General features: G+C 40.7%; 1 protein-coding gene across 1 annotated transcript; it reads left to right on the plus strand.

Annotated features, from left to right (window-relative positions):
* Positions 1–611: 611 nt before the first annotated feature.
* On the plus strand, positions 612–17,079 carry LOC134224904 (uncharacterized). The gene is made up of 5 exons (XM_062704552.1): positions 612–1,090; positions 15,400–15,543; positions 15,666–15,734; positions 16,029–16,118; positions 16,256–17,079. The coding sequence occupies exons 1-5, from the start codon at positions 674–676 to the stop codon at positions 16,304–16,306; spliced, it is 771 nt and encodes a 256-aa protein (XP_062560536.1). The 5' UTR covers positions 612–673; the 3' UTR covers positions 16,307–17,079.
* The last annotated feature ends 9,509 nt before the right edge of the window (positions 17,080–26,588 follow it).

The raw sequence follows: 26,588 nt of genomic DNA on the forward strand, positions 1-26,588 counted from the left end.
GTCAAGTGGTTCTGGCTTTTGGCAGTCGCGTTTGCATTCAGTATGTCTGTATATGCGTTTTACGCCTGGTACTGCCAGAAACAAGTAGTCGACAAACATTTGAAGCAATGGGCATTCGTCATATTCGTGTGGGTCCTGAATCTTCTGGCAACGACAGTGATCTTTATTCGGCAGTTCGTGTGCTTTGGAAGAATTGATAAACTGAATCAAGAATTAATTGCACTTGTCGAGAGCTATTTGTGAGTATGATGTTGGGTTAGCGGCGTCACTATAGTCATATTAGATTCACCGTGCTATGTTTCCAGAACATTAGTGCGATAAGTGTTTCGAAATTTTTGTTAACTTTGGCATTGTGAGTTATGAACATGTTCAATACAAACACAAGTCAACTTCGGTTCAACACATTCAGTAAAATATTCACCTGCATCAATTCATCGATTCGCATTACAAAATTTATTTTACAAGAGCTGAAAAATAACCACACAAAATCATTAATTAGTAAAAGTGATAAGATACGGGTTCAATGAAACAGTTCAATAGGCCAAGTGCGGTTCGTGGCGTATTTTGTTCCACGCGAGAGGTCTATTGGATGGTCAGAAATCTCATTACTCTTTCCACTCAATTCGTTCGCAGGTGTAGTGCGGCAATCAAATACCAGCAATTGTGGTATCAGATGGTGCTCCTGGCGTACCTGGTGGCGTGCATCGCCGGTCAATGGTTGAACATGAATCCGACCTATCGGATTTACTCGGCGTGTGACTTGTTCCTGTCGGTGGTCATGATGGCACCAATCACCGTTTGTGCGTTGGTAACCTGCCGGTATTGTGCGATTTTTTCAACCGTCAGTCGCATTTTGGACAGCATGAACCGTGGCCTGTCCCGGGAGGTGAGCCTATTCCAATGCCAGCAAGCGAGCGCAAATATTAGCGCATATAAATTAACGAACAACGAACTCAAATTAAGCGATCATCTGGAGCAGTTGATTATTCAGTACGATAAGCTGTATGATGTAGTTGCGGCGATAATTGAAATTTATTCGCCGTCAATCTTGCTCCTGATGGCGTTGGACTTTAGCCAGGTGACGTTTGAGGTGAGTACCGCGACGGTGGTGCTGTGATTGACTGGGTGAGAATTGTGGTGGTTGCGTTAGCACCGGATGGAATGAGAATGGCATCGCGTGAAATTGCCTGCTGAATGTTGACATCGTAAGCCGAGTTGGAAATTGATGACGATTACTCATGCTAACTAAACAAGTGCTGATCTGAAATGGAACCAGAAATATGAGAGTTTGATTGAGAGCGCTATGTTTAGCCGGAATTAGGAGTGTATATTTGGTCGGCTGTTATCGGGGTTCATTAGATTGATTGGTGTTCAGGCTTAGTAAGTGGATGACATAATGGATATTACAGTGATTATGGGACCATTTATCATGTTAAGGACAAGTTATCACACGCTTCATTCTTGATGCTAATGCTTGATAATTGAATTCATTGAATTTAAAGTCCGTTTGAGCGGAACGGTGAAGAATGGCCTTTCATTCATGTGGAAATTAAATAATAGAAACTTTCCTTTTACATACATATCGACTTCAAGATGATATACCGTTGATAAAAGCAAGTTTTAGCGTATAGTATCACATAGTTTCCAGTGAAACCAATACGGTTGATTCGGTAAACATTAGACAAATATTTTAAATTCAACACATTTTGACCTCTAAAATTTATACAACATTTTAAAAGCAATCATATTAAAATGAAGCTACTAATTTCAGCGAATACGATATAGACTTCGTGATTTTGGCATAGACGAGAGTGAATTTTATTGAGTTCGAAATAATCGAGTGGCGCCAATTTTAAATTTGAGCTTCGCAAAACATGATTAACATTTACTGGCCTGGTCGTTTTTCCAAATACTAAAATTAAAAACCCAGATTAATCATTATAAAATGTATCAAGAACAGTTCTTTAGAGAGGTCAAAATTGCACAAATATGAAACAATTAATAGTTTTTGACTGTTATATAGGCATCCAAAATATATGGAATATTTATTCTTTGGTTTTTATCGTTTGGCTTCCAAATTCATGAAATAATTCATAATGAGCAACAGACGATGCAAATGTGGACGTGTACTATACACATGTGGAAGTATTGGCTTGAGAAATGGATTGCGATTGATTTGACTATGCGTCCAATTTGGGAATCTCGAGCTCGTTCAGTAGCCGCTAGGTTGCGAAGGCCGACGGAGGTCCTTCGTAGCTTAATTGGTTAAAGCACCAGTCTAGCGTACTGTAGGGTCATGGGTTCGAGTCCCATCGAAGGAAAAGTGGTTACCTCCAATACATTTTCCAAATCAATATCTTCCACATAACGTACATATTGACTTATGAATTTTCACAACATTGTAAAATAATGTCCAAGTCGGGTGGTTTAATCCCCGGAAATAGGCAATTAACTTTGATTAAACTGATATCAGTCTTGGTTTTTTCGTGATTCAAGAAAAGAATCAATTTAATTTTGTAGGAGAATAAAGCGAACATACATTTTTTGATTATACTAAGCAACTACATGGATCATAAAATTTCGGTGCGAAATTATTCTTCTAAAAAACTCAAAGGTGCAGCCCAATCGGGTTGTACGCAAAGGTGACGTTGAACTACGTGGCAGTACTGGTAGTTTTCGTGATTGTCTGCTGAGGTTGAGTAAGCATTACAAACCATGGTGATGTATATAATTTTTAGACCAAAATTTGAAAAGGAGGATGAAAATAAAATTTCCAAATAATCGAGGATGAACAACACTCTCAAGCGATCACATATCCAAATTATCAATTGATAAAAACTCGCTAGAGAGTAAAAGTCGTTCGATAATTGTATCTCGATTCGAAGCATTGGTAAATGCTACTTTTGAACTTATTTTCTATATGCTAATAGATTACTAAGTTGAAAAGCAGGCCAAGTTCCAGTTGGAATGTAGTGCTATGGAAGGAGAAGCTTGTGATGCACTTACGAGTTTGACTGATTTGCTAAACCGATTGCTAAACTGTTAGCAAGTGTTCAGTAGTAAATAATAATACATAAATATTGTAACACACTGGAGTCAGCTTTTACGCGGAGGATATGGGCCGCATAAATTTAAACAACGTAAAAAACCGCATAAATTCCAAAACATGTTTAAATAAACCGCGTTAATCCCGAAATTCTAGTGAAAAAAATTGCATTAAGAGTGATTCATGTAAAAATAAAACGTGTAAAATAACGACTGGTCCAAGAAAATTGAAAATCCATCGAAAAACGGCTGAGATATTAACGATCAAAGTCTATCATATTTTAGTGACGTTTTTCGATTTTTTGCAATCGTAAAGTGCACCCCAATATAGAAAAGACAGGCGTAGTTCTACGTCAAAATTTGTTCGACTGTATAACCAATTCAGCTGAATATTCCATAAGGGCGTATGGTCTATTCGGGCGCTCGGACTTCTCGGGCGAATGGAATTCGGGCATGTGTTTTCACTTTGTTTCCCCAATATTGAATATAGCACCTTTTTTATTCCTTTATTTATTTGGTAAGCACTCTGTGTTTCTCAACCGCTACTGTGCCACGATCTACTGCGGTATTCTGCTGTACATAATCCACACAGAATTTATTTGAGATTTCCATTATTCATTATTATTGTCGTTGCCAGTCCAGGCGCGTACCCAAAAACGCTGCAGATCCGGCGACAGACGAGGGTTCGGTGGAGAGGCTGGGAATCGAACCCATGGCCATCCGCTTGTCAGGCGAACGTGTAGCCAACTACGCTATCCCGAGTAGATGAAAATAGCTCAATAATATCAAATGTTGATAAGATAGCTAAATGAGATATGGTTATGATTGATATAAGAGATAAAAGATCAGACGATAATATCAATATTTTGCACTAAAATATCATAAGAAGATCAAGTTATGCTATTTGTAAGAAGTGATCAATATCATGTGCCATTAGTTTGTTCTTATCCATAGCATATCTTGATATTTAAATGATATTTTGGTGCAAATTTTTGATATTGTTGCCTGTTCTTTTATCTCTTATATCAATCAAGTCCATATCATGTTTTGTTATTCTGTTCATAGCTTCTGCCCGGGATGGGATCACCCTATGTAGCACCTTCTAGGAGAGTAGAGTAAGTGAGAGATCTCACTGCTCACTGCCCTTAAATCTTGCTTCTTTTGCACGAAGACGCTGCGCGATGATCATTTCGGACTAATTCCTGGCGGTGGTCTGTTTCAGTCCAATAACTGATTTCCAGTGATTTTGATCAATTCAGCTCTCAGCTTAGTCGTTGAGCCATTCAACTCTAGCCAAGCTCTGCGGCTAGTAGTTGGCGCTTGCACATACGTTCATTATCGACATCTATTTTCCGCGGCGATGCACTCCGAATGCACTCCGGCGATGCACTGGGCTGCGAAATGGTAAGTTGACATCCGGGAAGGGGCGCCTAACATAGCTCTGGTCCTCACAAGTTCCAATACTCACGCTTCCACGCTTCCGATGACAATTGACCGCCAGCTAAGGGTTGCGTACTTAGCTGGTAGTGCAGCCTGGGCACTGTGGGGTCTGCCTAGGAGGTGGTGGGGTTCGACAGTGGGCTCTGTTGAACTCCTATAAAAAGCTGCATGTGTCCCCAAGCAGGCCCTATCAAAGCGACCGTGTGCCGCTCAAAGCGCACTAGCCTAGCCCTGGTGTTGGGTGGGACTTTAAACAAATTTGACCCGACTGATCAAACGTCTGTCCACCAAGGAGGTGCGGCTCCAACAGCGTCTGTTCTGGCATCCAGCGGCTGAGTATGAAATGCTATTCCCCGGAAGCTATTCCTAAGATGGCAGCCCCATCCCGGTGGATAGGGAACCTTGGGCCAACAACCTACTGTTGCCCGAAACATCAATTTGTTCGACAATCCGATAATGAAAGAATACGGATTGATTTTACGGCGACGACTCTTAGCGCGAAACAACGGACACGAATAGGAACATGGAACGTTTTAACCCTAGCCCAGCAGGGTAAATTGGCACAACTTGCCAATTAGGCACGCCGCATTAAGCTTGAGATCCTGGGACTGAGTGAAGTCCGTTGGCCAAACTTTGGAGAGCACAGAACGCCGTCGGGACAAGTTCTGCTATATTCTGGTTTACGAGGTGAACACGCTCCCCGGCATCGCGGAGTTGGATTCCTTCTAAGCGCTCAGGCACACTCTGCGCTAATGAAGTGGGAACCTATAAGTGAAAGGATAATCGTTGCCAGATTCAGAACACGGGTCCTTACCTTACTATAATCCAATGTTATGCGCCAACCGATGCTGCCGATCTGCAAGACATAGAGAACTTCTACAGTCAACTCAATGCCGTCGTAGATAGAATTCCGAAGGGTGATATCAAGATCTATTTGGGCGAGTTCAATGCGAAGATCGGATCAGACAACTCAAACCATGAGCGCATTATGGGACGCCATGGTCTCGGAGAAATGAGCGAAATCGGAGAGCTGTTCGCAGAATTTTGTGGTAATAACGACATGGTGATCGGGGGATCGCTCTTCCCTCATCGACCGGTTCACAAGGTCACGTGGGCCTCCCGTGACGGCTTTACAGAAAATCAAATCGACCACATCTGCATCAGCCGAAAATAGAAACGTAGCCTTCTTGATGTACGGAATAAACGTAGTGCCGATATCGCGTCTGATCATCACCTCCTCATCGGCGAAATACGCCTGCGCTTTGTGCGGATTCGTTGGCAGGAGGAAAGAGTTGGACGACGATTCAACACACGCTGACTGGAAGATGTCACGGTGAAACGGTCCTTCGTTGAAGAACTGGAGATGCGTGCGTGGAAGACCAAAGGACCGCCATCAAGAATGCCTTCATCGCCACCAGCGAGAACAATCTGGGCGAACTACGCACCCAGAGAAAACAATGGATCACCGATGAGACCTGGAGGAAGATAGAGGAGCGAAGAGAAGCCAAAGCCGCGATAGAGCGATCGAAAACCAGAGGAGCCAAAGTCTTAGCCCGTCAACGATACGCGGCTTTTGAGAAGGAAGTAAAACGCTCATGTCGACGGGACAAGCGAGCGTGGGCAGACTCTCTGGCCGACGAAGGAGAGAGAGCTGCTGCAACCGGGGACACTCACCTTCTTTACGATATCTCACGACGCTTAAGCGGGGCGAAGATGAATGCAACGATGCTTGTGAAAGACGCGAATGATCAGTTATTGACCGACCTAACTGACCAGCTGAAACGCTGGTTCGAGCATTTCGAACAACTTTTTCATTTGCCAGCCAGGCCATCACCACCGCGGTATGATCTGCCTAGGATTCGACGTATAACACGCGTCAATACCGAAGCTCCATCACTGCTAGAGATTCAAACAGCCATCCAAAGCATGAAATCGAATAAAGCCCCAGGGGTCGACCGCATATCAGCCGAGATGCTCAAAGCTGACCCCATGACATCCGCTCAACTACTGCATCATTTATTTCGTAATATCTGGGACACCGCAACTTTCCCGGTCGACTGGATGCAAGGTATCTTAGTGAAGGTGCCCAAAAAAGGTGACCTGACTGTATGCGATAACTGGCGAGGCATTATGTTGCTGTGTACCGTTCTCAAAGTTCTGTGCAAAATTATCCTAGCCCGGATTCAGGAGAAGATCGATGCGACTGTCTGGCGGCAGCGAGCCGGATTCCGTGCCGGAAGATGGAGCAGGTCAACGAATTCCAACAGTCCCTTTACTTGGTATACGAAAAATCTTTCGACCGTCTCAATCACGAGAATATGTGGGGCGCCCTGAGACGCAAGGGAGTTCCTGAGAAAATCATCGGCCTCATCGAAGCACAGTACGAGGCCTTTTCGTGTAGAGTGCTGCACAATGGGGTCCTGTCCGACCCTATCCGGGTCGTAGCTGGTGTGAGGCAAGGATGTATTCTATCACCGTTACTGTTCCTCATCGTAATCGATGAGATTCTGGCAGATGCGATTGACCGTGAACCAAACCGCGGGCTGTTATGGCAGTCTATAACAATGGAGCACCTAAACGACTTCGAATTGGCTGATGACGTTGCACTCCTCGCGCAACGGCGCTCTGATATGCAGAGTAAGCTCAACGACCTTGCCGAGCGCTCCTCTTCGGCAGGTTTAGTCATCAACGTCAACAAAACCAAATCGTTTGATGTAAACACGGTGACTCTTCCAGTTTCGCAGTAGCCGGGCAACCAGTGGATAATGTTGAAAGCTTCCAATATCTTGGTAGCCAAATGGCGTCAGACGGCGGTACCAAGATCGACATAGGCGCACGGATCAAAAAAGCAAGGGCTGCCTTTGCGAGTTTAAGAAATATCTGGAAAAACAGGCAGATAAGTGAACGCACCAAAATACGAATTTTCAACTCTAACGTGAAATCTGTGCTGTTATACGCTAGCGAAACATGGTGTGTATCAGTGGAGAACACTCAACGGCTGCAGGTGTTCATTAACAGATGCCTGCGGTATATAATTCGGGCCTGGTGGCCTCACAACTGGATCTCAAACAATGAGCTCCATCGTCGTTGTCACCAGAGGCCGATAGCAACAGAAATTCGAGATCGGAAGTGGGGCTGGGTCGGCCACACTCTACGTAGGGGCGGAAACGAAATCTGTAAACAAGCATTAGACTGGAACCCAGCGAGACATCGCAGCAGAGGCAGACCCAGAGGCTCATGGCGGCGAAACCTCAATAAATAAATAAAAGAAGACGACCGAAATCTAACCTGGCAACAGGTTAAAGCGATAGCCGGACATCGCTCAGGATGGAGATCTTTCAAGTCGGCCCTTTGCACCACCAGAGGTGTACAGGATCCATAAGTAAGTAAGTAAGATGGACTCCGAAACTCTGCCTTCCTCCAACTGCTGTTACTTCGTGCTCCAACCTTTTTAATAGGGTGTCGGCTAGCCTGGTTGACACTCATGGACACATGTACAGAATGTGCTCGGCCGTTTTTGTTAGGTCTGAACATCTTGGATAGACGAGAGAAGGCGCAAGTCCAAATCTGTGTAGGTTGGCAGCATCCGTAGCCAGTTGAGGACTATGACAAGCCAAAGTTCAGTTCTTCGTGAGATCTGTCAATACACTTGGGACTAGGCGATGGGTCCACATGCACTACGTGGAGTTGTCCCACTCCATCTACCATTTGGCAACCGAAGGTGTAGCACTTCTTGTTTTCATCGACTACCAGTTTGATGCCCGCGAGTACGTATGCTACCTCGTGAGATATGGTGCGTTATGCGCAGATAACTCTCAGGTACATCAGTCTATGGGTGGGTTCTCCCCTACTTTTGGACGTTGCAGATCGCGCCCAACAGCCTCGAGCTGTTCGCCACCATCCTCGTTAGTCCCGCTATCGCCGTTGACTTGCAGGATTGCAGGCTTAGTAGACATGACTGCTGAAGATCAGTTTGTTGTTTATTGAGTTCATAAAATAATCATCGTGGCATACATTGCTCGATAAATCATTCCGAAATTTTGTAGCTTTGGATTGAACACTCAACGAAAGAAGGAAGAAGGAATAAATAAGAAGAAAGAAAGAAGCGGAAAGAGATAGAAGGAAGAAATAAGAAGATGAAAGGAAGAAGTAAGAAAAATAGGAAGAAAGAAGAAGAAAGAAGTAAGGTGGAAAGGGGAAGGAGGAAGAAAGAAGCAGGAAGGAACGAAGAAGAAAGAAGGAAGAAGAAGGAGGGAAGGAAGACAAAGGAAGGTTACTTGAGTTACCCTTTCTGCTAATATTCTGCTCCCCCGGGACTACCTTACTTCTGGATGATAGGCAGTACTAAACGTACTCTGCCCAAAACGACACATGACCAAGGAATGTAAAATAACAACATTGCCAATGACAACGACATTAACCTCTCTTGTAAATGTTGGGACAATCTCAACTCGCAATAAGCGTTTGTCCCAAACTGCAACAGAATAGGACAATTATCGCCTTCCACGCATTTTGAGAAGTAGTCGGTTTCCGATGATGTTTTTGGTAAAATTAGTATCAGTTATCATAGATTAGACATAAACTTAACCATCTGTTAACATGATTTGCGTTTTACTTCTGAAATAAATAAGTTATCGCAGTTTGAAAAGTTTACAACAATTATCTCTCCATGTTTGTTGCAAATAAAATGGAACGCAACAATGTCTTTATCCTCTGCAGATGGGGACAAAGAGTTATCGCTATTCTCTTTTGTCGCTTTTTTTTTTTTTTTTTTTTTTTTTAACTAATTTTATTTGCTAATTATCTAATACATGCATTCATCTCTTAGACTAGGTGTTCCGTGTTTTCTTAACACTATCATCCTTATTTGCTATGTTACGCTTTTAGTTATTATTAATACATTTCAATTGCCTCTGGCAGTTAGAATTTTTCCTCTGGTTGAATTGAACCATGTAGGAATTACAATGTTTTCAACTTAAACTAAACTTAACCTATTTTATACTAAGGGTACAAGGAGTTAATCGTTGCAATAGAAGATTGCAACGATTGTTGTCTAAAATTGGAAATTATTTTGTTGGACATTTGTTGCAATGTCTCAATATTAGAAATTCTATGAAGTTCATTGGTACTATACCACGGAGGCAACTTCAGAATCATTTTCAGAATTTTATTTTGAATCCTCTGAAGTGCCTTCTTTCTGGTATTGCAGCAACTAGTCCATATTGGCACAGCATACAACATGGCAGGTCTAAAAACTTGTTTGTAAATCAAAAGTTTGTTCTTAAGACAAAGTTTTGATTTTCTGTTTATAAGTGGATATAGACACTTAATATATTTGTTACATTTGGCTTGAAGGCCTTCAATGTGATTTTTAAAAGTTAATTTTGATCTAGCAGAAGTCCTAAATATTTAGCTTCGCTAGACCAATTAATTGGAACCCCATTCATAGTGACAATATGTCTGCTAGAAGGTTTCAAATAAGAAGCTCTCGGCTTATGTGGGAAAATTATAAGCTGAGTTTTGGAAGCATTCGGGTAAATTTTCCATTTTGCAAGTAAGTGGAGAAGATATCCAAACTTTTTTGCAATCTACTACAAATAACACGAAGGCTTCGCCCTTTGGCTGAAAGGCCCGTGTCATCTGCAAACAAAGATTTTTGACACCCTGGTGGTAAATCAGGTAAGTCAGAAGTAAAAATGTTATACAAAATGGGCCCCAGTATGCTGCCTTGGGGGACACCAGCCCTTACAGGTAATTTATCAGATTTAGAATTCTGATAGTTTACCTGCAGTGAGCGATCTGATAAATAATTTTGGATCAGTTTAATAATGTACAGAGGAAAATTAAAATTCATCAATTTTACAATCAAACCTTCATGCCAAACACTGTCAAATGCTTTCTCTATATCAAGAAGAGCAACTCCAGTCGAATATCCTTCAGATTTGTTGAGCCGAATTAAGTTCGTAACTCTTAATAACTGATGAGTGGTTGAATGCCCATGGCGAAAACCAAATTGCTCATCAGCAAAAATAGAATTGTCATTAATATGAACCATCATTCTATTTAAAATAATCTTTTCAAACAGTTTGCTTATTGAAGAAAGCAAACTGATTGGGCGATAACTAGAAGCCTCAGCTGGATTTTGTCCGGCTTCAAAATTGGAACAACTTTGGCGTTTTTCCATTTATCTGGAAAGTATGCCAATTGAAAACATTTGTTAAATAAATTAACCAAAAAGGATAAAGAGCTCTCAGGAAGTTTTTGATAAGTATGTAGAAAATACCATCATCACCTGGGCTTTCATATTTTTAAATTTTCTAGTAATAGATCTCACTTCATCCAAATTGGTTCCCAACGAAGGGTCAAAACATTCTCTTGATTGAGAATGTCTTCGAAGCTCCGTGTAACCTGATCCTCAATTGGACTAGTGAGACCTAGACTAAAATTATGGGCACTCTCGAACTGCTGAGCAAGTTTTTGAGCCTTTTCGCCATTTGTTAATAAAATTTTATTTCCCTCTTTAAGCGCTGGAATTGGCTTTTGAGGTTTTTAAGAATTTTTGTTAATTTCAAAAGGGTTTCGAACTGGGATCCAACTTCGAGACATTATTCTCAAAGTTGGTATTTCTCAGAATAGCGAAACGTTTTTAATTTCATTTTGCAAATCTCGCCAAATAACTTTCAACGCGGGATCGCGAGTTCTTTGGTATTGCCTTCTTCTCACATTTTTAAGACGGATCAGTAGCTGAAGATCGTCGTCAATAATAATGGAGTTGAATTTAACTTCACATTTCGGAATTGCAATGCCTCTGGCTTCGACAATTAAATTTGTCAAAGATACGAGAGCATTATCAATATCACATTTGGTATCAAGAGGAATATCAACATCAAAATTCCTATCGATATACGTTTTATATAAATCCCAATCAGCTCTATGATAATTAAAAGTAGAGCTGATTGGATTATAAATGGCTTCTTGTGAGATTTCAAATGTCACAGGAAGGTGATCAGAGTCAAAGTCAGCATGAGTTACCAATTGGCCACACAGCTGACTTGAATCCGTTAAAACTAAATCAATTGTAGAAGGATTTCGACTGGAAGAAAAACAAGTTGGTCCATTGGGATATTGAATAGTATAATATCCCGCAGAACAATCTTCAAATAAAATTTTACCATTGGAATTGCTTTGAGCATTATTCCATGAACGGTGTTTGGCATTGAAGTCACCAATTACGAAGAATTTTGATTTGTTGCGAGTCAGAATTTGAAGATCAGCTTTCAACAAATTCTTTTGCTGCCCATTGCATTGAAAAGGCAAGTAGGCTGCAATGAAGGAAAATTGTCCAAAATTTGTTTCAACAGAAACTCCCAAGGTTTCAAAAACTTTGGTTTCAAACGAAGAAAATAATTTATGTTTGATACGTCTATTAATGACAATGGCGACCCCACCACAGGCGCTGTCAAGACGATCATTTCTGTAGATACAATAGTTTGGATCTCTTTTAATGGAGAGTCCTGGTTTTAAATACGTTTCAGTTATAATGGCAATATGCACATTATGAACTGAAAGGAAGTTGAATAATTCATCTTCCTTACCCTTTAGAGAGCGGGCATTCCAATTTAGAACTTTCACACAATTATTTGGATCCATTGAAACGGAGTCCGATAACAATTTTTTGTGTGTACTTTATACCAACCTGAACAGCTTCATGAATGGTATTTGCTTTGAACATTGCATCAATCATGTGATGCAATTGTTCAGTTAAAAAATCAAAATCGGAAGCAGTCATGCTACCTGAATCGGCAACATGACCGTTATTTTCCGTTGGGACATGGGTATAAACCTCATTTTGAGAAGAGAAATTTGGTCTACCAGCAGCGATGTTTGCATACGTAGGTACATTGGAAAAATTGGAATTTACTGAAGTGCTTGCTACCCGTTGACGAGCGGCAAAATTTGTTTGTGAATTGTGGTGGGTATGAATTGCTCGACCGGTAACCGGTTTCGAAATTTGAGCGTTTGAAAAATTTCTACCCGTCGAATCTGGGATCCGATTGGAATTTCCCGTCATCAATTTTGCACGGAATTCAAAACTTTTTGCGGGAAGGGCATTCCCAGAAATTGGATTTATGATTGCCCCCACAGTTTGCGCACTTAAATTTATTGGAATCTTCTCTCACAGGACATGCGTCCTTGGCGTGAGAGGTTCCACCACAAATCATGCATTTAGCATCCATGTGACAATGTTTGGTTCCATGACCCCACTTTTGGCACTTACGGCACTGGGTTGGGTTTTGGAAATTTCCCCAGGCCTGCGGAAATGTTCCCATGTAACACGGACATGAGACATAATACAGGCCTTTTCCAAACTTTTCATATTATTTAGTTCACTTTTGTTAAAATGAACTAAATAAAATTCTTGAGAAATGTCCCTCTGGGAAGTACCAGAATGGGATTTCTTTTTCATCTTAATTACTTGGACTGGTGAAAATCCAAGTAATTGAGAAATTTCAATTTTAATCTCATCCAGTGATTTGTCATCACTGGGGAGACCTTTCAAGACGACTTTGAACAATCGCTCAGTTTTGTCGTCGTATGTGAAGAATTTATGGCGCTTCTCAGTTAAATAGTGAAGAAGACGTTTGCGATCGTCAAAGGATCCCGGCAAAACGCGGCAGTCACCCTTCCTAGCAATCTGAAATGAAACCTTGATCCCCTGAAGGTTACTCAAAATCTCATTCCGGAAGCCAGAAAACTCGGCAACAGATACCACAATTGGCGGAATCCTTTGCTTTTCGCATGAATCGAATCACCTGGGCTAGAGGTAGATTCGATTTGCTCAATTTCATCATTAATCAAATCGAACTGATTGCTCAGTTCGATTGGAGAAGAATTATTTCCGATATTAGAGTTAGAAGGAATATCTGAATTCTCCAGCTTCCTTCTATTTTTCCGCGCTTGGGCAGGACGGTCTTGAAACCTTGTTTCTTTGAAGGAAGTGGAGAATTCAGAGACTCCCTTCCTCTTGTTTTGTTAATACTCATTGCTGAGCGTGGAGACGTGACCTTCTAAGAGGTTTTTCCCAGAACGGTGTCCCTGCAGGATTACCACCGCTTGTCGGAATTTTACTTCCGCAAACGGGTCCAACGTAAAACGAAGGCACGGGTCCTTGCAAAGATCGTAACGGGATCAGTGGGTACAAATAGCGCTAAGAAGCACCGTTGAAATTAAAATAGCTTCGGGTAGTATTAAAAACTTCCTTCCGCAAAGAGAGAAAGAACCGCACAGCACGAAAGCACGATGCGGTCTCCTCTTTTGTCGCTTGTTTTCTGCATTTTTCAGCGACAATTACATTCCTTGCACATGACGTATACATGTACACGTATGCGCATCAATGAATCACATACAGTGGTTGGTTTCCTACCCGCCGCTGCCAGCAGCAGGCGCGAACGTATATGCAAAAATAGCCAGCATGAGTTAACCACCTGAAGTTTGTATGGCGAAAGACATCTAACGCGGGTTTTCTCAACAGTAGGAACTTTTCACGAAAAACTATTTGGTACCAGTTATGTAGGAAGGTATCCGCTACTATGCCTACCAAATATTTTTTTTCGATTGAGGTGCTTATTTTCCAAATGTTAAACCTTAGGTGCCTTTCGCCGTACTGATTTCCGAAAATTAACTCCTAGTGTGCCGCTGTAAGCACGCTCAAAGCAGGCGATTCATTATCCATGTACTTCCCATGTACCACCTGTGCACAAAGGCACACTGGCACCACATGTGCTCCAACACCCACCCACCTGAGTGACCTCACCCAACAAGTAGACGGCTAGGTACCTTGCAGGAGGCACCCCGAGTATGCATCTGACGACCCAGTTGGTCCTCAATCAGTGTGGTAATCATCCGTCCTGCAACGAAGTGATACCTCTTGTCTACCAAGCCGGAGGCGACCCTAGGATGGTGACTCCTGTGCCGCTCCCACTTCAGCTACGAGGCAGACTCCTTCACGTTTCCTATTTCTGAGGTGCCGTAGAAGTATCAACCCCCCGACACTCCTGCCAGGGATAGCGGGACTTTCGTGTTCCCTAACTCTGAGGTGCCGCCGAGGTATCTGATCCCGACACTCCTGCCAGGCCTAGAGAGACTTCACTCATTCCTTCATTGACAGCCGGATCTCACTACTGCCTAAGCAGTCACACTGACCACACGTACCGTGCGAGGCTTACTTGTGTGCTCGCCCATACATTCAGTCTCTCACTCTGTGGGGGTATTACTTGTGAAACAACCAGCACATCATTAGTGCCTCACCCGGGCAAGGATACTGCTAACAGGTTCTCTCGCAGGTACTTCGCGGGAGGTACCCATCTGTTGACATTTCGTAGCCCAGATAGTCCTCAATCAATGTGGTGGTCACCACATCCTGCAACAAAGAGGCATCATTTGCCTTACATTCCTCCTATTTCTAAGGTGCCGCAGAAGAATCAACCTCCCGACACTCCTATCAGACATAGCGAGACTTTCATATCCCTTAATTCTGAGGTGCCACAATAAGACACATGTGGTGCACGGAGAGCTCGAGTGTTCCTACTATAAACTAAGATCAAAAATCTCGAGCAGTGTTGTCTGCCGATTTGTTGGCTGATTAGTAGCATTATTAGCAAATAATTATTTCCAAGAATCTGTTCAACATACGACACGACACCCCCTCCCTCACTCTAGGTGTCAGCTAGGAAACTGTTCTACTGCGATATATGGTTACTCAAGTCAAAGGAAGCTATGGTAGAGATCTACAGGCTTTCGAATGAATCATTTGTTTTTCCCATAGAAATTTCTACACAAACTTAAATCGGAATGTGCTAAGTCATATTAGATTCAAAAGTGTTCAGTATCTAGTTAACAATGTTTTTTTTCCAGCTCTACTTGTTCTATTGCTACCTAAGCCGAGCATCGCCGAGTGAGGATGATTTTCGTATGATGATATTTTCGCTCTGTACGGCATTCTTAAGCATTGGCGAAATTTACTTTGTAGTTGAAGGAACGTCAAGATTTTCCGAGAAGGTAAATATAAAACTTTTAGTTTTTGAATTGGCTACCAGAGCAAAGTCTTTATTTAAGTACGATTTACTATTGTTCAATCATATTATCTTGTTTATCCTTGTGGCTTTTACTTTTTATTATAGGTATTGGATGCTACTGACGAAATACACCGAATTGGAGTTGTATGTTCAGACAAGAGATTAGCCGAAAGCGTATGTTTATGTTTAAGAGCGTGCCATACATTTAATTTTTAATCTACACTTAGTAGGTTTAAAATTCATACATTTAAAAGGGATTTGTTCTATTATTCAGTTTAAATTAGTTTGCGTGTAATAAACACAATCAGCATATTGAAAAGGCCAATGCGCTACTTTTATATTGTACATGCTCCGCCATTTCTAGAGATTGCACGTTCATTGCACTTCATAAAATTCCTAGATATCACAAACTTGAAATAACTTCTTTTCAAGTGACTATAACCTTTCTTTATTCATTTATTCTTGAAGATTTTCCACCTGTACGAGATTCTCCACCGCATGCACGAGAAAGCTATAATGTATTATTGCTTTGCACTGAACAAATCGTTCCTAACAAAGGTAAGGACCTCAGCAGAAGCCCCAGTGGCAATTACTCACACCACCAGGCCAAGCGGCCTAAGAAGCAGCCCAATTTCCCAACACGGAATCGGCTAATTCAATCTAAATAGGCTATAAATTTCACACGCTGCTTCCAGATTATCGCAGCCTCGTGCTCGTACCTGATTCTGATGATGCAGACCAACTGAAAGACGCGAGCCCCTTTTTCCCACGATGATGGCGTGACGTACCTCGTGAGCTCGAGGCGACAGACGAGGACGACGACGACGATGACGATGCGATGGCGGATGGACGACGGACGGATGAATATTTCAGCCGTGTGCTAATCCGTTAACTAGAAAATCAATTCCATCACCATAAATCAACCGAATCTTGGCGTTCTCTCGCCAGCTGGAGAGCAGAGGGAATTCGTCATAATCACGGTTTGGTTTGGTTGGATGGATTTGGCGGACCGAGACCAATACCGCATGCTAAAAATACCAGACGTACATAGCTCACGAGCATGCATGCATGATATGCCGGGGTTCAGCCTTTCATCGCTGGAGCATGTGTATTTGTTGTACTGTCAGCTTCACTGATTGCGGATATTTCAGCCCAGCCCTGCCAAGGTTCGGGAAAACCTAAATGCTGCGGTTTGCTGTACTGGTGGTCAATCACTCATATTTGGTCTTGTCGGATAATGGAAGCAATGCTACAGACATGACCGCATTACAACAGCATTTCAGAAGGGCAACTTTTAAACACATTCTGTAGACAAATGATAGACAAAGGGGCTACGTGTAAGGAATAGCGTATTTTAGCTTATCTAAATATGAAAACAAAATGTAATATGAGCGCCCATAGATACATGCTTATCAAGTTGCACATAACTGAATTGGTACATAGAGCATAATGGTTTTCACTACGCATTTTCAAGCGCTTGGATTTTGTTGATGTAATCTGATAAATGTAAATTATTGATTCCAAAAATAAATAACTTATCAATCAATTTTCGAGTATCAACTAAACGGTGGTTTGTTTTATTCGCGTTGAGAAATTGCAAATGGCTTCCAGATCAATATTTCTGAGTAAGTTTTTCATCCTTATTATCCATGGATGTATGTATAAAGTTTGCATATCATGTATCATCATAATTTTGATTCAAGACTGTAATTTGTGTTTTGTTTATTGAAAATACATCTGACAGTAGTTGTGTCAATGGGAATAACTTATTCCAAACCTATTTGGTAACAGCTGGCAGCACAAAAATATCCTCACGTCAGGAGAAACTTTGGTTGTTTGATTTGAAAAGGGCACTTCACAACAGTATTCGATTTCTATAACGGAGCAGCGGCAAGGGAGCAAAAGTGAAGCCTTGGAGTTGGGATTGAAAATCTTCCTCTGAGCACATAGTGAGCACATAGTTCTTTTTATTCGTAACTAGCAGACCCAACGAACTTCGTTTCGCTTAAAATTGATTTATTCTCTGATTACTTCGCGAGTTATGCAAAAAATTCTGTTTCATTTGTATGGGAGCCCCCCTTTACAGACAGTAATTCACTTTTATGTATATAGAAGATATAATATATATATAGAATAGATTAGAGGGACTAACGAGAGCGGCCTTCCAATTGGGAGATGCTGGCAATTCATTGACTTTTGGTGGACAAATGCATGCTCTTTCATTTCTCTATAGAAACCTTTGTACTATTCTTCATGCAAATTGATAAGCGCACATAGCAGTAAATGGATTAATTACCATGCAAAGATTATTTAACGCTTTTATTGAAGTTATTTGCACTAATATGAAGTTTAACTAAAGTTATAAATTGATTTTGATATTTTTTTAGTGATAGGTATGCAATTTTCAGCTTCATCATGAAGCTTACATGTATTTGAAATTGGGGATCAATCTCAAATTCATTTTTTTTAAATATTGTGGTTGGATAATGTATTTTAGCAGTATATCATTTGCATTTCATAGCGATCCTTGTGCGCGACAATCGAAAAACACTGAAAATCTAACTTTTTCTTAAAATTAGTATAACTTTGGAGTTTGGACGAGTGCAGATGAGTTCTTGGGAGCTGTTCTGATTCTAATTTCTTATAGTAGTAGTAGTAGTAAGAAGTTCCAACACCGGATAGTGGTCCGAGCTGAGCTCCTGGAAGACAACCCGCTGGGAGACGTGATCGTTCATGTTCTTGATGAGGGGCCCGGACCGTGTCAACTGGGTAGGGCTGTCAGGGCTCAGGAAGGTGTAGTGGCCCTCTAGCTCGTCGTTGTCCCAGACAACTCCGTTCCGGCCAACTCGCAAGTTGGTTGAATATCGGAGCCAGTTGCTCCGGGGTGTAGAGCGAAGTGGAATCCTCCAGGGGTAGAGGATACTCATTTCGCTGCCGGCGGAATCCTGGGGAGGGAGCAGCGGCCATTCTCTGATGGACGGACTGGATGTTACTTTACTTGGCTTGACTTCCGGTGGGACCGGAACAGCAGCAGCTGCGAGTTTTCTTTTCCATTGCAGCGGTGGAAGAACCGGGATCAGCCGCCGCGGGGCGGGATTGTCGGAAAGTTTTGTTCGTCGAGTAATGGGGGCGAGCTTCGGGCTGGATGATTTCTTGAGGAAGCTTTCTTGCGGATTTCGCAGAACTCTGCGCGTTTCGGGCAAGCCTTCGTGGTGGCCCGGTGCTTTTCCCCACAGTTGGCACACTTGGGGTCAGCCTCTTCCATTTGCTCGCATTCGTCGATGCCGTGGTCTCCGCCGGCACCGGCTGCATCGTGCGTTCATGAAGCAGTTCAGCGTACCATGGGCAAAGCGGAGACAGCTCATGCACTGCGTCACGTCACGATGCATGTGCTTGTACTTTGTCCACTCGAAGACGGTGCTTTTGATGACCTTTTTTGAGGTCCTTCATCGTGGTAGTACCGTGCTCTAGGTGCACCAAGTACAGCTGATCACGATAGGTCCAGGAAGTGTCATAGCAGAGGATTTTGTATATGCTGATCGGCTTCAGATCACTTTCCTTCAGAGCTTCCTTCAGCTCCTTTCCGTCTACGTCGTCAAGGCCATGCAGCACGACTTTGAGGGGCTTGCTGCCGGGGACGTCGTGTGTGTAAATCTGGAACCGTTTCGCATTCAGGTACTCCAGTATATCTTGTCGAAGTGAGACCTTCCCTCGGTCATTAGTTTTCCACCTTTGACGCACAGTCGAGAGGTGCACTTTAGGCCCCGGGCGATCAGTTTTCGGAGGTCCGAGTGAAGGTCCGACGGGTCTTCTTTTACAAAAATCGGCGGTCGCTTCTCCTTCCGCTCTGGTGATTTATCGTAAAAACAGAGGCTGTTTGTTTCTTCCTTCCTTCCTTTCCTTCCAACAACGGATTGCCGGCGTCACCATCTTTGTGCTAGGAGTACTTGTTACTCAAGAGAAGCTTTTCATCGGCATCCGGTTACTCAAGAGAAGCATCTCGTCAGAAGCAACCTCAAATAAAGAATAAAGAATAAAGAATAAAGAATAAAGAATAAAGAATAAAGAATAAAGAATAAAGAATAAAGAATAAAGAATAAAGAATAAAGAATAAAGAATAAAGAATAAAGAATAAAGAATAAAGAATAAAGAATAAAGAATAAAGATTAAAGAATAAAGAATAAAGAATAAAGAATAAAGAATGAAGAATAAAGAATACAGAATACAGAATACAGAATACAGAATACAGAATACAGAATACAGAATACAGAATACAGAATACAGAATACAGAATACAGAATACAGAATACAGAATACAGAATACAGAATACAGAATACAGAATACAGAATACAGAATACAGAATACAGAATACAGAATACAGAATACAGAATACAGAATACAGAATACAGAATACAGAATACAGAATACAGAATACAGAATACAGAATACAGAATACAGAATACAGAATACAGAATACAGAATACAGAATACAGAATAAAGAATACAGAATAAAGAATAAAGAATAAAGAATACAGAATACAGAATACAGAATACAGAATACAGAATACAGAATACAGAATACAGAATACAGAATACAGAATACAGAATACAGAATACAGAATACAGAATACAGAATACAGAATACAGAATACAGAATACAGAATACAGAATACAGAATACAGAATACAGAATACAGAATACAGAATACAGAATACAGAATACAGAATACAGAATACAGAATACAGAATACAGAATACAGAATACAGAATACAGAATACAGACTTCACATTAGAATTAGAAATTACGATTGGCTTTTGGGGTTATGATCGATTTCTCGTTTTGGATGGTCGTTGCTTCGGTATTAACGCATGCGATAGGCCGGACCCTACGGGAATCATGCCTAGGTGGTGGTTACCTGGCTGGCACTTGGAAAAATTGTTTGAAAGGCTTGAGTCAGTTTTTCTGTTGGTCGGTTCGGTTGGTCAGTAGGCGTGTCACATTTATCCCAAAAGCTAATAAGAAGGATAAATCATCCCCAAAATCCTTTAGACCAATTAGCTTATCGTCCATCATATTAAAAATAATGGAAAAACTAATAGATGAGCATATAAAATCATCTTATTTAACGAAAACTTCTCTAAGCGGAAATCAGTTCGCGTATCAGGAGGGAAAATCTTCAGTAACAGCGCTTCACAAGTTAGTTACAAAGTTGGAAAGATCTTTTGAAGCAAAAGAAATCTCACTTGCAGCGTTCCTTGACATTGAAGGAGCATTCGATAACACATCTCACAGTTCAATGAAGAATGCTATGTTGAAACGAGGTTTCGATGTATGCATTGTTGATTGGATTGGCGAGATGTTATCAAAAAGAGAAATATCAGCCAACCTGGGAAGCTCATCAATTAGTGTAAGAGCAGTAAAAGGGTGTCCCCAAGGAGGCGTACTATCACCTCTATTGTGGTCTTTAATCGTTGATGATCTTCTCAAACAACTGGAGGCTCGTGGCTTCGAAATAGTTGGCTTCGCGGATGATATAGTTATATTGGTGAGAGGAAAATATGACTGTGTTATTTCTAACCGAATGCAAATTGCCCTAAATTTCATCACACTATGGTGTGAAAAAGAAGGATTAAACATAAATCCTTTAAAGGCCACATTGGTGGCGTTTACAAGGAGAAGAAATTATTCTTTTCCTACTTCAAAATTGAAAGGAGCAGATTTGATCTACAAATGCTACAAATGCTTTATGGATAAGTAAGGTGACATTCGATAAAAAGTGGGGACTCAAGCCAAAAATGATTCAATGGATTTATACGGCGATTGTGAATCCCAGAATTTCATATGCCGCATTAATATGGTGGCCAAAAATAAAAGAAAGGGTGATTCAGAAAAAGTTGGAAAAACTTCAAAGTTAACTATCTACCACTAAAGCGTGTTGTCACCGTGATTTATAGGATAATTAAAAAATACGTTTGATCTTCGTGAGGACTCAACTCAACTCAACTCAACTGAGCAATCAGGTTTATTCATTTCATATCATCAATTCTCTTCTCTTAACGTTATTCGAAAACATCGCAGATGGTATTCGTTAAACATCGACATCAGAATGCGTTTTGTCGATACACGCAGAATTCAAACACATCAGCCCTCCCCTTTTCAAGAATGGAAAGACTGTCAATTCATAAAGATTATTTTCACTTACGATTAAGAACTATTGTAATTGTAATTGTAATTGTAATTTATCAGCCTTCACCCTGGCAGACACTGTCCGCCCATCTACACTTAAGTTAGGTGAAGACCTACCAAGCCTTCACCGTTAGCATGCGCTAGACCGTATAGTACACCGGTTTCCAACCACAAGCAGGCGCTGGGCTTAACCAGTCCCACAAGTGTCGCATACCGTTTTGCTTCGAATTGCCGGACGCTTCGAAAGCCGGACACTTCAATTGTTATTTGACTTTATTTACCATCCCAATGAGTATTTTTTGGGTTATCAGTGCAGGGAACGATTCTTAGACTTGAAACCATTTTAACAAATGTAAGTAATCCGTGATCTGTGGCAAAAACTTGAAAACTAGAGGTAAAAGTTGAAGGCATGTCATGATCAACGGTGAATTTCGTTTTTCTTAGAATGCAGCTTAAGACTCAACATTAGAAAAACCAAGCTCATATTTTCTATATTCTATCATTTGCAAGGGGTATTAGTAATTTATAAACATAGTATGATAGCACTCTTTGTCATGAATTAGAGAAATTGCTTTGGAATTCATAGCTTTATAATTTTTATTACATTTTCTGTATGTCCGGACTTCGAGGCAAGTTTTAACAATTGCTTCGATTTCCGGACATGCTGAAATGATGTTAAATAACTGTTTATCAGTTAAGTTGATTGAAATCAAATGATTAGTATTGAGCAAGCATAGTTACAATTTCATTAGATTTGAGCTGCTACAACCCACAAGGAACACTGCTTGCTCTGAGCTTATCGATTTATACTTATACACATATTGTTAATGGTATCACTTTATTAATTGCACACAAGTAGCAAAACTTGCTTTCAGTTTCTAGTGAAAGGTTGCCTTCAAAAATATTTTTTTAAACCATTCATATTTTTGTAGAAAAAAAACAAGTTCATAAAACTAGCTTTTTTAACAGAAACGGATTTCAAAATACACATAAATACTACTAATGTCTATATTTCCAAGTATATCTTAACAATGATAAGATAATGCATAATTTTAATTCTTCGAATTTTCCGACAAAAAAATAAAAGGTAGGCATTTGATTTATTTCTTATTTTTGTGATTTTTTCCGCAGTGAGCACGCAGGTTGATAAAAAGAATCGACGAATTTTGTGCCATATTTCTTTGTTTCGCGATGGGATGAATATATATTCAGTGAGATGGAAATCGGCACAGTTCCCTCTATCATATTTATTTCTGGTATTTTTTATTAGAAAAGAATTTTGGCCATCTATTGATTCTCAGTATCTATTGCAGCTTATCCGCGCTGAATTTGAGAGGTAGTTTTGAAGAAAATATTTCATTACCCACAGACACGTCAAATGTAAAAAAAAAGTTCTACCTTGAAAATGAAAGGGGGGGGAGAGATTGTATTAGATTCCCAATGTTGTATATTGCAGTTAAATGTTCCCGCTTGGTTTCAAATGCTGTTTTTTGGTAGTCCTGGCCAATCTCAAAGCAGAAACTTCGGATGGTACACACAACCGGGGGATACCAGATTTCCATACAAATGTGTATAGAAAATTTACCTTACGGATTTATATTAATCGAGAAATATGAATGCTATATCCTAGTTGTATTTGAACGGATTAAATTGGCTATTTGAGAATCAATATAGGCCAAACTCGAAGTGTCCGGAAATTCGAAGCAAAATTGTCCGGTATTTGAAGCATCCCATATACTGTGTCCGGATTTCGAAGCAAGCGATGTTCAATATTTTCGATTATATTAGCTATTTCGTGCATACAAAATATCATTTTCAGTACCCTACAGCAAATTTGATAAGTTAATCTTGACAGGGTGTGCTATTACTCAGTGTCAAGTACTTAATTCCGTTTAAAATATTGAACTGAAAATCCAGCAGTGCTTAGGTGTCCGGACTTCGAGTCAAAACGGTACATTAAAGAAAAGAGAGTTGACAGGAAAGGGAAAGATTAGTGGAGAAGAATTGCGTTTGCTGAAACGAGACAAATAAATTATGATTAGTATGGTAATTGTGCACCACGGAGGGATGCTAGTCCTTGGATCCCTAGATGTTCGATTCCACGCCTTTCTTCCAACCGATATCTGTAACTCCGTCTATGTTTGGTGGCAGTATAATCTTTTTGTTCATATGGACGTTCATTTTCTTCAAATGCCGGTCGTCTGTAATAAAAATAATAAAAGGGCATCCACCATTTGACCCTAGAATATTAGTAATTGTCCAAATAACGTTCTTGTTGATATTAAAGCCACTCAAGAAACATTCCAAACCCTGGACAACTGCGCTCCAGATATACGATACATTTAAAGCAAAATAAAATCAAATCAGTTTCTCGAAAACTATCACCCAATTCCACGCATCATCTGTTTCTCTGTAATATAAATATAAAATTACTCGTCACATAATTGACCCCCTTAACAAGTATAAACTTTTGTCATTCCTATTATTGTTATTATTATTAGTTTTCACTCAGTCTTATTCTATAGGGTTAAGGTAGGTATTTTCGTCTTTTCGCCATAGTCTTGAAAACCAATATAAGCGACACCTTTTCCCAAACTCATCCGTACCAAATCGTAAGTTCAGGAGAAACGTCCTGCTATAGTGGAGTTCCAGCAAATGAACGTAGCTTTCATTGGTTTCTGCACCTACGACGATGGACGGGAATACTTGCCGTGTCTCTACCAGATGTTTGCCTAAACATCACCAAAGTCTGTCTATATTAAACACTTATGTTATATCCAAAGGATTCGACGTAATTTTATCAATTTTGACGAGAATTGAACATATTTGAAGCAGCACATTAGTTTCTGAAAGAATCAGCTGTGATGTGAATGGAACGTTTCGGTAGTTCGTAAGGTATTTTAAAAGTACACTAGAACATTTACGTGCACATGCTTTAATAAATCATATTTACTTTAGTTATCCAAACTCGATCCCATCTACCCCGAAACAGCTATTACTATAGTAGTAACGCACCGAATCGGGGAATTCATGCAATATAACGCAGAGTTTAAACCCTCTCTTGCGTTATGTAATATCCACTAAAACAAAGCTCCTAAGAAATTGATGCGTGAAAAATAAATAAAAGTTATCAGATTGCATAAGCAAAAGTTTATATTTTAAGTTGATCCGTTTAGTGTCAACCGGTGGATACCTGTTCTAAACACTCATTTGTTTCAAGTTCTATTTCACGCAATCCCCCCACATTATATAATAATGAGTGCTGACAACTCAAGATACTAAAGATCATGAGCAGAACGGAGGTAGGCATAACTTCTAGGGATCAACCACCACCACGGTTTTCACTTACGATTAAGAACTATACATACATAATAATAACAACTCGATTGAATTCATAATTCAAAGAAAAACAATATTACAATTCAGAACGTGGTCAATTAACACTTTAACGATGACGGTATACAAAGTCACCATCGTTTACTTGTCGACGTATTCTTTTCGAACGCCTCGGAGCGTCTTCGGTTGACTTTTCGACCTCTTGCATCGCATCGCTTCATCAAACTTCATCTGTCGCTTTCTACATTGCCTGATTTCTTCCTCCGGAAACCCTTGAAATTCCTCGTCGACGACATCTGGTTCCGGCTGTTGCCGGCGGCAAACGACATTTGGCCTTTCATAGGATTCCCCATGTTTACAAATGCGTAGCTGCCCTCGATGAGCTGTGGTTACAAAGTTTCCAATTAATACCATTATCCTCATTTTCACTGTCCGAGTCTGCTCGCATCCTGTTGACTAATTCGCTTAAATATTCGTCCGTATTTGATCCTGAAGTGTTCTGATTCACCATATTTACGGCATCCCTATGCATGTTTTTCAATTTGAAACATTTCCGTTTGATATGACCTTGTACCCCACAAAAGTCACAAACGATTTGGAAATAATCTGGCCGTGTCGATCGGCGATTTCTCTCATTTGGATCCTGCCCACGATTTTGCCATTGCCGGTTCTGCCACTGTTTATTTCTCCAATGTTCTCGGTTATAAGGCGTATACCATAACCTGCTTCTTACTGGTCCTCGCTTTTGCTCATTGTTCCCATTACTAACACTTGGCCTAGCTGCCAACTCTAGGGTTGCGGCTAATTTATTCAACCTAGCACCATTAAAACCTGAAGCTTTCAATGCGGCTATTTGTTCCGCATTGCTGCTGTAACCCATATTCTTTGCATTATTCCTGGAAATTTCCCAGGTTGCTATGAGTTTTTCTGCTGTCTCCAGAGACAACTTTTCTTCATTCAATAGCCTTTGTTGATGAGCTTTGTCCCGGACTCCAGCAACAATACGGTCCCGGATAGCCATTCGTTTAAAATTTTCAAAATTGCAGAATTCTGCTTGACTACGTTGAACTTTAACCGTTGCACTAAATCCGACTCAGTATTGTCTAGTCGGGCTTTTAGCTTGTCTACCATTTCAGTGTAAGAAACATCTGCAAGACTACTGTTAGGGTACAGTAGAAAATTATGGGACCACTAAGCGTGATAAAATGGTCTCGTTTTTCGGCTTCAGCGACTTTGTTCATGTTCAAAAAGAACCCCAGTCGCGCAAACCAATCTCAAAAAGAACTACCTTTTCTACATGGTTCCAAGGTACTATTAATGTTAGACTGCGCCATTTTGGCACCGATCAGTAATATAAGGTAAAACTATGAGCAAAAGGCTAAAACGAACGAGGTAAACTTTCTGCTGGTTGCACTTTATAGTCTCCTTACGATAGAAATCAAGGTAAAAACTTACCAGAAACTCCGTCAGCCTTTGCCGATGCTTTGAGGGGTCTACTCGCGGTC

This window comes from Armigeres subalbatus, chromosome 3 (assembly GCF_024139115.2).
Source record: "Armigeres subalbatus isolate Guangzhou_Male chromosome 3, GZ_Asu_2, whole genome shotgun sequence".
Taxonomy (NCBI): domain Eukaryota; kingdom Metazoa; phylum Arthropoda; class Insecta; order Diptera; family Culicidae; genus Armigeres; species Armigeres subalbatus.

Coding starts and splice junctions, on each gene's coding strand:
- LOC134224904 (XM_062704552.1), top strand. CDS start 674: ATGGTGCTCCTGGCGTACCTGGTGGCGTGCATCGCCGGTCAATGGTTG. Junction 15,544..15,665: donor CGTCAAGATTTTCCGAGAAG/GTAAATATAAAA, acceptor TTTTTATTATAG/GTATTGGATGCTACTGACGA. Junction 15,735..16,028: donor ACAAGAGATTAGCCGAAAGC/GTATGTTTATGT, acceptor TTATTCTTGAAG/ATTTTCCACCTGTACGAGAT.